The 17,385-nt window shown below is 34.9% G+C and overlaps 1 protein-coding gene and 1 long non-coding RNA gene across 2 annotated transcripts in view; both read left to right on the plus strand.

Moving 5' to 3' along the window:
- The window catches only part of CLVS2 (clavesin 2), a 66,262-nt gene extending 60,263 nt beyond the window's left edge, over positions 1-5,999 (plus strand). Inside the window, exon 6 of the mRNA XM_087443756.1 lies at positions 4,422-5,999. Within this exon, the coding sequence (XP_087299882.1) occupies positions 4,422-4,509 (88 nt within the window). The 3' untranslated portion in view covers positions 4,510-5,999. The remainder of the gene's footprint in view (positions 1-4,421) is intronic.
- LOC147914543 (uncharacterized) overlaps positions 1-17,385 on the plus strand; it is a 487,630-nt gene that overhangs the window by 393,195 nt on the left and 77,050 nt on the right. The gene's annotated exons all lie outside the window — the stretch shown is intronic.

Below are 17,385 nucleotides of genomic sequence, written 5' to 3' on the forward strand. Positions count from 1 at the left end.
TCTGTCAGTGGCCTCTTTTAAGAACAGTGTTCAAAAATGAATAGTTGACATCTGATGCTATCACTACTTGCATTTAGGTTCCAGAATTCTGGCTTTGCAGTGTAGACCTCATTGGATTCCTTTGATTGCTGCCATTGTTGTTGTCAGTTTCTCTCCCTCAGGCAGCCAAAGCACATTGCTGACTCATACTGAGCTCCCTAAAACTAGTAAGTCTCTTTAATTATAGATCTGTATCTTCATAATTCTCTATTTCTGTATTTAGCTTTTTCCTCCAAGCACATTATTTTAATTGATTAAACCATCTTGTTAGATTTGGCTCAGTCTATCCACCTTTTGAAGTCTTTTTGGATGCTGAGTTTCTTATTCAATTAATTAGGCCATTTTGTCCCCTGCAGACTTGGCTCACAGCGCATCTAACTCTCTAACCCTGAGTTTCTTGCTTCTGCTGTGGGCTGATTAGAATTTCAGACATTCTTTGTTTGGTGTAGGTTATGTATCATCTGAAACTTTTATGGTTCTATTTGAAAACTTCCCAAAAATGAGATCAAGAAAGTTGTTTCACTTGATTTTCATCTTCTGTATGTCAAGGAATGGCAATTCACCATCAAGGATGGGAGAAAATTGTTCCTAGGTTCCACCCTGCTCTCCTCTCTTGTGTTTTCTTTTTATGGTTTTATATTATCCTTAGATTGAGAGGAAAAAAAAATCCTTCCTTCACCAAAGCGTTGTAGATAATTCTTCCTTTCGTGAATTTAGCTAGATGTGTAGGAAAAAGACTTTGTCTCCCCTGTGTAGATTTGTAGAGGGATAGCATAGTCATGTGAAAAGATACAAAGTTCACTAGATTGTGGATGCCTTAAACTGAGCGAGTAACTTTTACCTTGTATCTCTGGTACCTAGGATAGCGCCTGGCACACGACTGTTGCACGAACCGCAATACTAATATTGTTATAGTAATATTAGCTTCAATTTTATGGAATAATATTCGACATCTATTATTACTACATGCCAAACCCTATCTAATGCTTTGTAAATATTGACTCCTTTGCTTCTCTAAACAACTAATAAGGTAGTACCATCCCCATCTTATTGACGAAGAGACCCAGATACAGAGAAGGTAAGTAACTTCCACATGTCACATAGCTACAAAGTAGCAATACTAATACTGGAACACAGGCAATAGTATTCCATAAGTCATTTCCTTAACCGCTACTGTTTGCTATCAACAGGGGTTTAGGGCCGGCCCGGTGGCTTAGCGGTTAAGTGCAGGCGCTCCGCTACTGGCGGCCTGGGTTCGGATCCTGGGCGCGCACTGACGCACCGCTTCTCTGGCCATGCTGGGGCCGTGTCCCACATGCAGCAACTAGAATGATGTGCAACTATGACATACAACTATCTACTGGGGCTATGGGGGAGAAAAAAAAAAGGAGGAGGATTGGCAATAGATGTTAGCTCAGAGCCGGTCTTCCTCAGCAAAAAGAGGAGGATTAGCATGGATGTTAGCTCAGGGCTGATCTTCCTCACACACACACAAAAAAAAACCAACAGGGGTTTATGCCTATATTATTGCATTTGATCCTCAATACATCTGTATTATATAGATGTTATTTTCCCCATGTTACAGATAAGGGAACAAAATCTTAGAAAGTTTAAATAGCCTCCCTGTGGTCACAGAGCTGGTAAATAGCAGAACTGGAATTGGAATCCACTTCTGTCCAAAATCTAGCCTCTTAAACACGAAGATATAGCACCATATTGTAAGTGCATAATAAATGAATAAATGATACGTGGAAAATTAAATTTAAATTACTGGGTTTTATGAAAAAAAAGTTATTTATTGCGAAGACAGTGTAGGCTGTGTGCAGACTGCTGAGATGTACGATGAGTTAATGACAGACATCTCCCTCTATTGCAGTTGAAACATCAATTCATTAACAGTTACGATTCTGCATAAATAACCCTGTTGTTTTATATAAGAGAGAAAAAAAATCTGGACTAAAATAACAGTACATTTGGGGCAATTAAATACCAAAAAAAATCTTAATCGGAAATTATTTCTGCCTGACTTGTTTTATTGAGGAATTGTTCTCCTTATGGAGCCGGCATTCATCATCCATCAATTGTGATGTCTGTAGTGCATGATAAAAGCAAACTAGGAACTAAAAACCAGGTTGAATAGTGCACTGTTACTTAAACTGTTTCATTAAAATCCCTGTACCCTCTAACAACTTTTTTTTTAAATCAAGGAACATAAGGATTTAAAAGATTGTGTGTGTGTGTGTGTGTGTGTGTGTTTTAATAGAACATTATGGCAAATGCTTGTACTTTGTGTACTTTGTGCTGTCTGAAGAACTATACTGTGTACTTATTGAATATTATTAGGATATACCTCAACATTTATATAATAGATTTAACTTTATGAGAATTTTAAAATACATTTTCTGTTAAGAGTTTCTTTCTTCATGGGATTATTACTCTTCATTTTGAATGCTTAATACTGAACTTCTTTCAGTATGGAAACTATATATTTGATAGAAGTTAAGACATCGAGATCCTCCTCTGTAACAGACTCTGTGGTGCAGGTTGCATTCACAGTAAGGAGAGAAACTGATGAAGTCCTTGCTCATGGAACTTATAGTCTAGAGGGTACCAGTTGTCAAGTTAATGCCTTAGTGCAGCGCATTAAATGAACCTCTGGGGGCCGGCCCGGGGCCGGCCCTGTGGCTTAGCGGTTAAGTGCGCACGCTCCGCTACTGGCGGCCCAGGTTCGGGCCCCGGGCGCGCACCAACACACCACTTCTCCGGCCATGCTGAGGCCACGTCCCACATACAGCAACTAGAAGGATGTGCAACTATGACATACAACTATCTACTGGGGCTGTGGGGGAAAAGAAGGAGGAGGATTGGCAATAGATGTTAGCTCAGAGCCTGTCTTCCTCAGCAAAAAGAGGAGGATTAGCACAGATGTTAGCTCAGGGCTGATCTTCTTCACAATAAATAAATAAATAAATAAATGAACCTCTGTATGTTTTAACATTGATTCATCTTGGGAAACCAACATTTTTATTTGAGTTTAAAAAAACCAGTGTTAAAGGTCTAATTACTAAGTGTTTTGTGCAATTGTCCACTGTGTTAAAAAGTATTTTATTCACGTGCTTTTTTCCTAAGATAAATTATCATTGCTCCTTCTCTCTCTCTCTCATGCATACACACACACACACACGTTCAATTTTCCTCAGTCTCCTTTCTGATATAGGCATCTAATACCTATTATTGAGATCAAATAGTGAAAATGACTTAGAAATAAAACCTCCCTGTGTTAATGTTCTCACCTTCCTTTTCATTTCCTCTTTAGAAACAAATTTGAGTTTACTTAAAAGAAGGAGTCAGTTTATCAGTGAGTCCTGTAATTATTTTTGCTTTGATAATTAGTTCCATTGCTGTTCTTTTTCATTAGCTGGTGCAGTTGTATTTCAGCTTATAGTCTTTCTTTTTGAAAGTTAATGAAGTCTGCTAAGAGGCATATTGCCACAGCAATAGCCAATTGGCTGGAATGCAGCAGCAGGGGAAAATTCATTACTGAGGAGAATTCTAAAAGGGCAGCTGCTCCTTTAATGCCATAGCCATTAAGATGGCAGCTTCCTGCCACAACAGTTGCATGTTTCATTGACTTTCCTCCTTCCCAGTTAAATGTTGTTTCCTAATGATCCATTGAGTTATAATTCCCACCTGCTATCCAAAGCGTGTTGAAGGGGTTTTCAAATTATTTGCTTTCCTAATCATAAATTGCTGCTGCCTAAACAAGAGGACTTTTTACTTTTTTCAAGTCTTAAAACATTTCACAAAATTTTCAAGAGTAAGACTGATTTTACTCAGATGTTCTAGTGGGAAATTTAACAAAACACATTCAAATTTTGATTTTTTTTCCTAATGTCATCATTAAAAATAAAAAAATGGTTAAAAAATATACGTTCATGTTGAATTTGTTTCATAGAGCTCTTTAAGACAGGAATCAAGGCTCCTATCATTTCCATTTCATTTCTTATAATAATAATTTCACTGTAATAATTTCCCATTTGGAGATGTTCAGTTGGAGTACGTCTGTCCTGTGCTAGAAATTCTCACTCTCGAAGAAAAGACTCTTGCTCAGTTGTGAAGAGAACTTAAGCCTATTATTGTGTATTTAGAACATTTTGCTGCTCATTATTCTCTTTAGAGGCCAGAGGGGATTATTTCCTCACTCGGATGCAAAACACCACCATTGAATGTCTCTCTCTAAATGTGCAGGCTTCTCAGTTCATAAATTCCTTGATGTAGGGGAAGATAATCCGCATTCATGAGAGAAGTAATAATGGAGAAAAGAGAGAAGAGAACGTGATTATTTGGTAATAACTCACTGACATTGGCTTTATCATTTCCAGATCCCAATCGGTAGTGGATCCTACAGTACTGAAACGCATGGATAAAAATGAGGAAGAAAACATGCAACCGTTGCTCTCTCTGGACTGATAACTTCTCTACACTCCCCATGGATTAGAAATGGAAGGTACTTGTTTTCAGCAACAGGGACAGCACTGTGGAGGAATTACCAGCTGGAAACTTATTTATTCATGTTAACGTAGCATAATATATAATAAGGCATCAGGCTTTCCCATTTGCCTGAACCATGGGTGCCCTGGTCTGGATTAAAAAAAAAAAAAAAGTCAATAATTTATTCTGTAAGTGCCAAGTTCTTTGTAAATACAATGTAATCTTCATGTCAAGTTTGTAAATTTTGGTAGTAACTTAAATTGGAAAAGATTGGCTCTTGAGCCCATGCCAGTGATATGATCTATAACAAAAAACAGAAAAGACACATAAACAATCAAAGCTAATTAAATGTAGCCCTGTTTCCTATGAAGCCATATTTCAGCTATCACAGTGATTGTTTCGTTGTTTTTCTCTGAAATTGTGTCATATTCAAACGTATTTTTAGTAGGCACAGGGAACTAGATGATTCTAGGAAATTATTAAGATAAATGTATTTCCTGTCTAGTGATTTTCATTTCACGGAAAATGTGTCCTAGTGACTATCACTGGCCTTGCATTTTGGAGACAAGAAATGGCAGATGAGCTGGTAAACTGAACACTTGAACTCTTCTCTGTTGTTTAATTCCTGGAGTCTTGTGAAAGATATGTTCCTTAAATTAAGATGTGGAATTCTGAAAGAGAGTGATTTTTTTTTTAAACTGCTGTCTTCACAATGTGTCCTTTGTTGAAGATCCCATTGTATCCCTGTCCAATGTACTTAAAGAACATTCTCCCCGCAAAACTCTTTGACCAAGAGAAAGAGAACTCATGCGTGAATGGTGTTTTGACAGCTAATTTTGAACATAAAAGTTGCCACGTATGGATAAGGGGCTAATTTCTCATTCTTGTGCACTGGTTGAAAAAATATATATATTCACACACGCACATATATATTTTTACTGAGCTCTAATAAATCCTTGATGTCACAGGGTTATAACATAAATCATACATATTCAATGGTCTTAGAGATGTTATAGGTTATTACATGAGATGCTGACTCTGGAAAACCACTTCCACTAAAGTTAATGAAAATGAGGTATAGTGAAACAGACTTTCAGTGAACCTATTTAAGAGAATTTAATTTGTAGTCCAATCTTGAATCTGTGCCATTTTAGTAAAATATATTTTTCCTTCAAAAAACGACAGGTCTCAACATAGCATAGGCAGTATCAGGTGACTAAGAGTAATATAATTTTTCTTGAATTCAAGTTAATTATCCTAATGATCCTATAAATACACATTTTCTTTTCGGCAAAGATTAAAAGAACATATTGCATCCAGGAGACATAATGAAAGCATCTGAGGACATCTGAGATAACATGTTACAGTTTAAATCTAGATTTGAAATCCTTATGTTATTTAAAGTTTTTATTTCATAAAAATTCTGCAATTATAGCACACTTAAAAAATCACACTTTAAATTCCAATGAGAAAGCAAGATTTTTACCACCTTTTCAGAGTAGTAATTTTTGAGGTTGAGAATTTACCATTAAACTATTCTTTTGAAAGAAAAATATCTCAAGGAACTCTTGGAAACCAACAGAAATAAAGGCATGTAGCAGCCTTTACATACTTTTTAGCCAAAGGCTTCAAAAATTCCAGTTATAATTTTACAGCCAAAAATCTTAAAATCTAGATCAGTATACCAATCTGCAGTATCACCAATGCACTGGCTAGTATTTGTGAAAATACATAAATATACATAAATAACATGAAAGAAAGATACCTTAAAAATACCAACTCCAATCAAGTGCAGAAAAGTGATACTGTCAGGTACTCTGCTCTACCCATAAAAATGATCGAGATTGGAATTCACTGGGGATAAAAAGCAACTGTAAAAAAGTAGAAAAATATGCGACTGTAAAAAAAAAGTTAACTGTATACGAACCCTAACCATTGGTGTTCTTACATTTTTGCCTACCTGACCTACATTTTATAGCCTTAGGCTTTATATACTGTATAAGCCAGTGTTAGGCGATATGATGCATTGGAATAAAATAGAAACAAGCTAAGTACAGAAGGCCAGTCAACTTTCCATTCCCTTAAGTTTCTCTTGATATGCATCATTTATTGCCAATTTTCAGAATTCTACCAGATTGAGATATCAACCAGCATAGCCAGCTTCTTTCCCCTATCATAAGTCTAGTGTCATATATAAAAATAACTAGAGAGGCATATTTTATGTGTATATCTATCTAATTATAAGAATCATTCACACTATCTCCCTACCAAACACTTTGGAACTTTGCGTCGGCATTGCCGCTCATCTGCTCTTCTCCAAATGAGCAACTAAGAGTTGGCTGGATTGTGTAAAATATTTTTAAATGAATGAACAAATTACAACAATGATGCCTTTTGAAATTGCTATATCTAGTTCAGTCTGCGAGTAAACTCACTTTCCAGTAATGTTTTTGAAGCTGCTTAGTCAAGGGATATTTGGTCAACTTGATGAATTTCCCCCCCGGCACCAGCTAACTAACTAACTAACTGGGAGTTTTTTCTCGCATGTGATTTTCTGTGTCATGTACTATGTCTGTTGTGACATAACTTAGTAAAGCACCCCTACATTCTTTCAATTTAATTGCAATAGCATCTTCCCACTCCCACACAAACTAGACGTTCACCCTAATGAATTTGCCTCTAATTTGAGAGCTATGCTTTGGTTTTTTAGTTGGCTTGTTACTGAAAATGTGTAGACATCAAAGAATGATCACATTTGCCTCGGAATAGGCCAGTAGTCCATTTACTTCTTTGACCTTACCTGCCCTACCTTCTGTTTCTTATATCTTTTCTTTCCTCCATTGTTTCAGGGGCAGCTGCTTCCAAGCCGGTTTAAAAATAAATAACTTCTCTTATGTTGTCAGTGATATTTGCACACATTTTTGAGTGATATTTAAAAAGGAAGAGATTATCATGAAAATGTACTCTAAGAAATATGAAGAAGTGCCTCTTTTAAAATGGAATAGCAGTGATATGAGAAAATGGATTCTATGTGTACTCTCTTCCAAAAAGTGAATATGTGCATCTATGTTTTAAGGGTAAAATATGGATATCATTTGAAGAAGGATATTTGAGGCCTTGCTTTGAGCATTCCCCATACAGTATTAAGTCTTTATTGTGTAAGTTCAGCACAGTAACTTGAACACGTGTTATTGACAACCCTGGCGCTATGCTAAAACAACATACAGGTATTAAATAGAGTTTTGCAAGCAAGTTTTTGAAGTGGGCATGCATGATTTATTTTATTTCTATAATAGTTTGCATAAGTGTAGGCAGAGACATTCCTTAAGTCTTTTCATATAAAATGCTTGTTTACTTCACAGTACTGAAAATTCGTACATTCATAAGCAGGAAAGCCAAACAGCTAGGTTCTCTTTAATATTGTTGACTAGGACACATTGTTAAATTAAACATCAGAAATTTCTGTAATATTCTTGAGGGAACAGAGGTCCCTCCAATGCATCAAGAAAATAGAGAGTTGTTTTAGACATTGGGAAGCATATTTGTCACTCTTCACAAAAAGAAACACTTAGAGCCATGGCAGTGTGTCTTCAGGAACACACTTCCTTTCCTTCTATAAACAACCTAAAGGTTTATAGAGATATCTATGGTCCTTTAGAGAAATTATAGCAAGAAAACCTGCTGAGAGGCTGTGCACTCCTCTTGTTTTATCTAAATGTCAGACTGGTCTGGTTAGTTAATAACATCTCCTTTGCTTCTTATTTTGTGTGTATTTGCTAATGATTGCTTGAAAAGTTGCCATCAGCCGTGAGGGCATTTCAGAATGCTTTTCAACACACAAAATAAAATGAACAGAGTTCTGGCATGGTATTTGAACTTTCAGATGTGGTATTTACATTTTCTACATCAAGAAGCTAATAGGGATATATTCCACTTTATGTGTGCTATATAGATATATAGCCTAAAAAATAGTGGTGCGTTTTAAATGTATGAAGCCATTAGATCATGTAAGAATCAGCAGATTATATAAAATATATTGGAACAAAAGTAGAAGATTGGCTAAATATCCAGAGTGGGTAATTATCTTCAGCAGTGAAAAAGATTTGTTTTTTGGTTTGTTTTAGTTGGAAAAACTGCTTTCCAATACGCTATTGGAACTATTTAGCACTACTTACTATTTGAAAGGGGGCAAATAAGTAAAAATACAAAAGGGGCCTTGGCTTTGAAATATTATTATGTCACGATCTTAATGGCTTACGGAATATAATTTTTTTCATGAATTCAGGTTTTTGTTTTGTAAACATCCATAGGTTAATCCCACATGTGAAGATAATGTTATGAAGTCTATTCTGTGCTGAGTGTGGGAATTTATTCCCCTGAACTGTAAGAAAAAATATAAAATAGCAATTCTGTAGATTGAAACACCCAAATTGTACTATTTTTCAAAGCAAGAAAAGTGCAAATGATACTGTGGAAATTGAAAAAATATATATTTAGGAACTAAATAAGTATAGGACAAATACAATAAATGCACTTTTATAGTAAATAGTGGACATTATTACAATTCAGAAGGTATCTGATCAGTATTTGACTTAGTTTTAAATTTCAATGCAAATATTTTTGTCCTTAATGATATCAATGCATTTATTCTGTCTAAATTATTTTTTGTGGTGAATGAGAGGGACCTAAATGAAACATGAAACAAATTTTAACAAAAGTTTTAAGAGTGAACCAGTCCTCAGCTATTTTGAAAAATTGTCATGGGCCATAATTGGTTTATATTTAAAAGAGGTTCAAAGCATTGTCTTGTTTCGAATCTAGTTTTTAAGTTTTCATATTTGTTTAAAAGATAAATAAAACTTTGAAAACTAAGTAGTTTTTGTTTTCAAAACTGTCCAGAAAAACCAAGATATCTAAGAAGTAATTATACAAGTCCTTGATGAGAATACTAAGTACACTACTGTTTGGCTCAAATACCTTTGATCTTTTTAGGGAGTTAAATGGTATAAGATAATTTTTGAATAAATATACATTTCTGCTTTAAAAAAGCATTTATTTTGCGTATGGTGAACGTTGAGTTTGGTAGTGTTGGATCTGTTGCATCTGTGAAATGGAGATTTCTAAAATGGCATCTAAAAATGGACAACAATAATTTTATTTTGAGAGAAATCGTAGTAAGCTATTTAAGTTAGGATATCTGAAATTTTCTGATATTTGATTGTTTGAGGCTTAAACGTAAAATACATAATTCATTTCATCAAGATGACATTTTCAGTGTTCTACACTTAGACAAGCTTTCAAATGACAGTTGTAATGAAGAAGTAAATTAACTTTTAAATTGCATACACCAACAGGAATGATTGGTAAATAAAATAGCTAACATTTTCACATTTTTATATAAAGTTATTGGATTGCACAAGAGACTCAATTCAGAAATATTAATTATAAAAAAGCATTGATTTAAATACAATCCTATTAAAAGTAATTTCAGTTCAAAATGTTAAGTAAGATAAAAATATTTGGCCCGACTTGAAAAAAAATGCTTATTCAATAAATACACATTATATCTTCTGTGAGTTTCCATCATTTATCCCACCTGTGAATGAAAACTCATCTGATGAGGGAAAAGAGACATTTACCTAGAATCTTCTACAATAGATTTTATGACCTTCTTTGGCTCAAATGCAGATGATTTTCCTGTACACAGCTTGTAAGGTTATTAAGAATCGTTGTTGGCGCCCCTTCCTAAAGCCATGTCAGAGTAGCCCAAATTTCTAGCAGCAATGGCAGAAGCATCCTGAGTGGGAATAAAGCCAGGGGAACCAGAGAATGCATGAAAAACAAGAGATATGGTCTCCACTTCTTGTCACTAAAAAGTGCATTAAAGTGTATTATTAATTATAAATACAGAAAACTATTTCAAAATGCCAATGGTTAAATACTTGGCCAATGAAAAGAGGCCGTGGGTCGTGATGGTCAGGGCTCTGATGGGTAATCTGTCTTCACACGGCAAAAACAACATCACTAAAATCCTTATCTCTGAGTATCACTTCTCTCTAAAAATAAAAATAAATATGCTATCTTTTTCCCTTTTTTTCTAACTGGAATCATAAAAGTATCAGACACCGTAAACACTTTGTTGCCTTTTAAGGAAAAAATGCTACATTATATTCATGTAAACACAATTCACTTTGTTGCATAGTGTTGAAATATTGCATGCTGATTTATAAATTCCTACCTAAAAGTTTAAAAATATATAATGATGAAATTTTAGTGGTAGAAAGTTATTAAATGTTCTTTGTATCTGGGATTCGTGGAGGAGACTGGTAATACCCTTTCCTTTGAATTCATGTATCTAAACATTTTACTTGGATGCCTCGTAGACATCTCCCATTTAACATTTACAAAACCAAACTTCTCTTCCTTCTCCCTGAACCTGCTTCCCCCTTAGCTTTCTCATCCCACTAACCTTCCAGTTCCTAGGGCTTAAACTCTGGAGCCAACTTCTCTTTCTCTCCAATCTTTCTCTCAAAATCGCGTCCAATCACCTAGCTCATACTGTTGGCTGTCCTTCAACATACACGTGTGCACACTCTGATCACGTCTTGAACCATCACTACCTTGGTCCAAGACTTCAACATTTTCGACCTGGAATATTTTAATAATCTAAAAATTAGTCTCCTTTCTTCTGCCTTTGGCCTCTAGAGTCAATTTACAACACATTAGCAAGAGTGAGCTCAGATTATTTCACTCTTCTCAAAACCCTCTTCAAAAGTAAAAACCAAAGTCCTTATAAGTGAGTATGAGGAGGATTACTGAGTTAGTTAGTCCCAGTATGGCAGAATAGCATATTTTCTGATTGGGTTGGCATTTTTGCCTGTACAATGCAAAAGTAATTGTTAAATACTTTAATTTCTTGCTTCTAAAGTCCTACACAATATACCCTTTCACCTCTGACGCCTGACCTTGACTTTTCTTAGATCATCACTTAAGAATGTTTCCTGGACTCTATTCTCTTGCCAAACTGTCATCCTTGCTGTCGCAGGAACTTGCCCAGCATCCCTCCACCTCAGAACTTTTGCCCTTCTGTTCCTTCTGCCTCTTTCCCTGATATCCACATGGTTTATTTCCTCATCTCATTCAGATCTTTGCTCAAATGTCACCTTCTTAGAGAGAACTCTCTAGATTTCCCTATTTAAAATTACATGGCCCTATGGTTTTTCATATTTTCCTTTTCTGCTCTATTTCTTCTCCATAGCTTTATCACCTTTTAATACGCCATATAGCTTATTTATTTTATTTTACATTTTCCCCTAATAGAAGGTGAACTCCACTCAGGCAGGGATTTTTGTCTGTCTTGTTTACTATTGCATTATGGGTGTCTTGAGTAGTGCCTGCAATTTAGTGGCGAATCCAAAAAGATTGCATGATCTTAGTTTGTTTCAGCAAGTTATATAGTAGCCAGGAGTATGCATTTAAGGAGAGTTTTTTTTTCCTAATAAGAAACATCTTTTTGTTATTTATCTTCAAAGGGAGAATTTTCCCCTCTCTGATGATGATGGAATCATGAAACAAGAATTATATCTCCCTTTCCCTCAAATCTACTAGTCTCTACCCCAGGGCCTGAGTTTTATGTCAGTGTTTGAGCTTTATCTTTGGAAGTTTCTCTAAGATCACTGGACCCTATATGATATGCATGGCTGACACTTACTCTTGGAGAAACTACAAAATACCTCAGATGCAAAGTCATTTTCAGCTCAAAACCGTAGTGAATTGTTCTTCATTGTTTACCCTAGTTCATTGTTTATCCTAGTTCATTCTAATTTTTACAAATTGCAGAAATTTAAAAGTCCATTATTCCTCCAATATTGGAAGCCAGATTAAGAGAAATGCCCCTAGAGCTACTTTTACTGGAAAGGAGAAGGAAAAGAAGAGGAGGAGGGAAAGAAATTATGATCACTCTTTCTCTGAAACAATTATAAGATGATGAGGAAGTTTTTGGTGTTTTTAAGATCTTCCCATGATCTAGAAACCTATATATTATAACCATTTGGTCTGTGAACACTCTTAACAGAAATCTTATATCAATTGAGTTTTATATTTGATATCTTTACATATTTTTTACTTTGAAAATTGAAAATGATGTAACATGACAGGAATTACTCATGCTCGTATATTCTAACTGGCTTTCCAACTTGCTCCCTCTTCTCTGCGTTTTATTCGCAGCTATCATTTTCTGAATCTTATAATCACATTCATTGTCTTTAACTATCCCTATACATTCATTTCCTACTATTTGGACTGACTTCTCTGTAATTTTTGTAACCAGACATCTTAGATATTGGTTCTTGGTATGGTGGGTTTCTGATTTTTATCCCTCGAAGTTTATCTTTTCATTCTTACCAAACTTATGTTATTCCCTTTCCTCCACTACACTGTTGTGCCTTTCTCTACTTTGTAGAGAAATTACAACTACGTTGTAATTCAAGCCCCCAGTTTTATCATTTTTTGCCAGGGCTTCTACTAAGAAGACACTGAAAATAAAGGATTGGTATGTGGTATTGAAGAGGGAACTATAACCTGAAGAATAAGGATAGATGTTTGAGAATGTTTTCAGAAGACGCCAGTCTTTTAGTGGCTTTGTGATGGGTACTAGGGTACTGGCTACTGTGATTCCCAATATGTGATGTAGCATATTGGAAATCAATATAGATCATGTTTCTTGTCAATTACATAAATATACGGCAATCGGGGTTAATGGATAATTTGGAAAACCTTCTATGGAGAAGAGACTAAATGATTCTTAAAGGCAGAATTTTCTTGTGTTTATTACTATTTGATCCTTGACAGTCTGTGCAGTAGAAGCCATTTGCCTCTGTGACATCCGTTTTTGCCATCTTCATGAATGTATTTAGCATCATTTGCAAAATAAAGGGTTCAAGCTCAAGTATACACAGTACATGGAAGATACTGTAGTTCGTATTTTCTACTGAATTTTGTTTCTTTTAATGCATTATTTTTATGAATGAATCCTAGGAATATGTTCCTTGGTAAATTTTATTAATTCTCTCCTCTTTTCAATGGATTTAGAAATTTTACATGTCACTCTTTATTACATTCTTAAAACCATAATATTAATTTTTTATTTCATGTCTATATTATTTCATGTCTTTGTTGATTTCTGAGGATGAATGGAGTTCTGCGAAATGGAATGTCACTAAATGAAATTTTCCAAATCAGAAATGTAGATGTGCATATATGCCTTTTCAATCTTTTTATCATAAACTAAATTCCTGTAAATTTAGAAAACACATCATATCAAATAGCTATGAATAAATTTGTCATTAAAATATGGAGACATATGAAATTGGTGTTAGTATTTGGAAGTATAAAATGCTTTTAAATGGACTTTAAACGTGTGGGCATATTGTACTATTATTTTGAATTTATTGTTGATTCAATCAAACATATTTGATAAAATTAGTAAAAACTCAAAATCACTAGAATGTCACTTCTTGACCTCTAGAATGATAAAATGAAGATACAAGCCAGAGTCAGCTATAAAGTCTTCCCTTTGAAGCAGTGGAGTAGATTGGAGGATGGATTTCAGTTAATTTCATTTTTAACATTAGCAAATGTTTATTGAGCACTTACTCTCTGCCCCGGGCACTGTTCTAGGTTCCATGGATAGAGCAGTGAACAAAACAAAGACCTTGCCCTTCTGAAAGTCACATCGTAGTGGAGAGGACACACAAAAAGCAGATCAGCAAAGTTATATACTGTCAGGTGGTGTTTTAACGGTGATGAAGACTTACTAGTTTAATTTGTGTGACCCCTGGCACACTGTTTTCTCATCTATGAAATGAGACAATAGTTGTATCAACAATATGATTTTGATAATCTGGTCCCTTCCTTTTGATGGAAAAATGGAATATAATCTCCTCATTTCCATGCTGTTTTGGGGATAGTTATTAAGTTTCTTTGGTTCCTTCCCTTCTGCTCAGTGCTGGCAGTGGTTGCCAGGGCTGTGGATGCTCAGGGGAAATGCATCTCACAGTCTACCTTTCAAGGTCATCCAGAAGTGCCGGCTCCTGCCTAATTTTGTCCCCTTTAAGGTAAATTCCTTACTGCTTTAATTAATTATACTGAAAAATATACATTGATCTTTGTCAGAAAAGATAAAGAAGAAACAAAGATAAATTCTCATAGATTGCACAATTTAATCTTTCCATTTAATCTATCGTTTTCCGTTATCAACAAGCAGATTCACAAACCCACAGTTTTCCTGGGTAGGTTTGGGTACATTCTATGTACCACGGTTAAACAGTTAAAGGAAGCTCTGATCATTGTGGTCCCAGAAGTGCTAATTTAGTTGGTATTAAAAGGGTTATTTCCTGCTGGTATGTGAAATTTAATACAAGTTTTGCTTTTTATTAAGTGGTCATATTATAAAATACCTTGAGAAACTCATCTTGGGAAAGTCTCCAAGTATGGGCAGAGTAGAGGACACCATGAATACTGATTGTAACTCATCTAGGCGGAGCCATGAGTAAATAAAAGTTTCTCCTATGAAATGAAGAAAAAAGCAGCAAATGACATCCATCTTAAGGAAACACGGAGCTTCTCTATTTCTATTTATATAGAAAATCACTAATGGAGAGTGTCTGCGTTAGGGCGGGCTGGATGCCACGTTAATTAACGAAGAGAAAAATTGAGCCTTCTTTCACAAGTTGACTTTCAAAAAGGAATATTTCAGACCATCAACAATTGGTTCATTACATTTATGAAGGAAAAAACAGATAATCTATTAGGGTCATAGTAAAGCATCCTGTTTTGGAAGCAGGAAGGTATAGACACCCGTCAGATTGCCTATGTTCATGAACTGATGTGTTTATGAAGTCTTTATAAATTTATTTCCCCCATTGATTATATACTGAAGATTTTATCCAGTCTCTAGAAAAAAAATAGTGATTTTTACACGACTCACTTACTAAAAGGTATATTAAAGCATTTTTCCAGAGCAAAGATTTTTAACTCTTATTTTGCCAGAGTTGTTCTTTTGTCATTTAATGTCATTAATTATAAAAATGGTTTAACAAAATTTTCTCAAGAATAGTAAAACAAACTATACGTATAATTCAAGACTTGAAAAAACTAGAAATATTTAAGCATACATATTATTAGCTTGGAATAATTATGAGGATATTTGGCAATTATTCAATATATTTGATTAGTGGAGACTGATGAGCAGATAAAGCAAAATAAGTTTTCTTATTATCCCTCAAGCATGGCCCTCTTACCCCAGCCAAAAACTACCTGTCTTCTTGCTTTCCTTTAGAATAATAGAAGCCACTGCTGAAAGATTCTTTAGAGATTAAGAAATCCAAATTGCTCATTTTATTAGTATATAAATGGAGACCTGTAAGGTCTGTCTTGCAGGAAGTCACACAAGTAATTAATACTGGAACCAAGGCTCAACCAGCTTGGTGATATTGTTGTAGTTTTTAATAACTTCTTTGCTCTCCTAACCCATTTTCTATTAAAGTCTGTTCTGCCTGCATATGACCCCATTTCATTTCTCCGTACCATTTACTGTGCTTGGAGTTCTCCGCCAGTATTACATTAGGTAAGCATCTGCTAATGCAAAGAGGACAATACTCATGGATATTCAAATTAGAAACAGATTGCATATATCCACTATTCCCAGCCTTTCAGGATCTTAGTAATCAATAGATGTGGGATGAGCCCAGTCCTGGGGAAGATGAAACTTTATCACGCCTGTGTCTGCATAAAACAATAGTCACTCGATGAAGTCAACTATCTTGTGTTTAGAAGCATGTGTGCCTTGATTTCAAGAAGAAAATGGGATGAGGAGCAGCACAGCTACTCATCTTAGCTCTTGACTATCTTCTCTGCATTTGTCAATGATTTAAGGTGAGTAGAAGGCCAGGATGCTGGAGACTTTTGCTCTCATGATGGCTGCCAAACAACTCTGCAGTCTGTAGGAGAGCTGTGGTACTGTTCCAAGGCAAGCTTCCCACAGGTTGATTCAGGCATTTCTCCTACTATATTAACTTCTCATAGGATTTACTTTAGGAATTTTATGGACTGAGATCTTTAACAGATTGACTTTTCGCAAACCTTAAAAAAAAAATGGAGAGAAGTGTGGGTCTTAAATTGGTTAATCTAAGCATACAAAAATATTTGATTCAGTTCACTAAAAGGGAATATAAAGGCTATGCATCAGATTTTACCTGAGATTATCTCAGCATTGCTGTTGTTGAGTTTCAAAAAGAGTGGCTTTGGAGTTACTTGGCCACTATGCTTTTACCTGGCGTTTTAACTGCCTTTTTATGGCTTTTAAAATAATGTGTGAAAACACTGTATTAGACCCATACTGAGACTATAAATGTTACACAGAGTCATATTCTCTAAAAATAATGCATTTAAAGAAATCATGGTGTTTATGATACTATTGTATTCTAAGTTGAGAGTGATCTACTTTAAATATGATTTCTTTTTGGAAAAAGAAATTATGATTAAAAACAGCATAGCTCCATACATCATACCATTTATTATGATAAATTTCAAATGTATTAAAATTTTTCAAATAAAAACAAGAAAACCATAGAAGTATCAGGAGAAAGCATGAAAGAATGTCTTTATAATCTTGGAGTAAAGGCTTTTATACCTATGTTTCAATTCCAAAATGTAAAAAAAGCAAAAAAAAGGATACATATGACTAAATAAAATTCAAAAATTTCTGTATGGGAAAAAAATCTTAAGCAAAGTCAAATGACAAACTGAGAAAATTTTTCAACTCATATCAGAGACATAGAGTCAAGTTCTCTAAAA

The sequence above is a fragment of the Ceratotherium simum genome, chromosome 19 (assembly GCF_057802395.1).
Source record: "Ceratotherium simum simum isolate JZ-2026a chromosome 19, ASM5780239v1, whole genome shotgun sequence".
In the NCBI taxonomy this organism is placed as follows: Eukaryota; Metazoa; Chordata; class Mammalia; order Perissodactyla; family Rhinocerotidae; genus Ceratotherium; species Ceratotherium simum.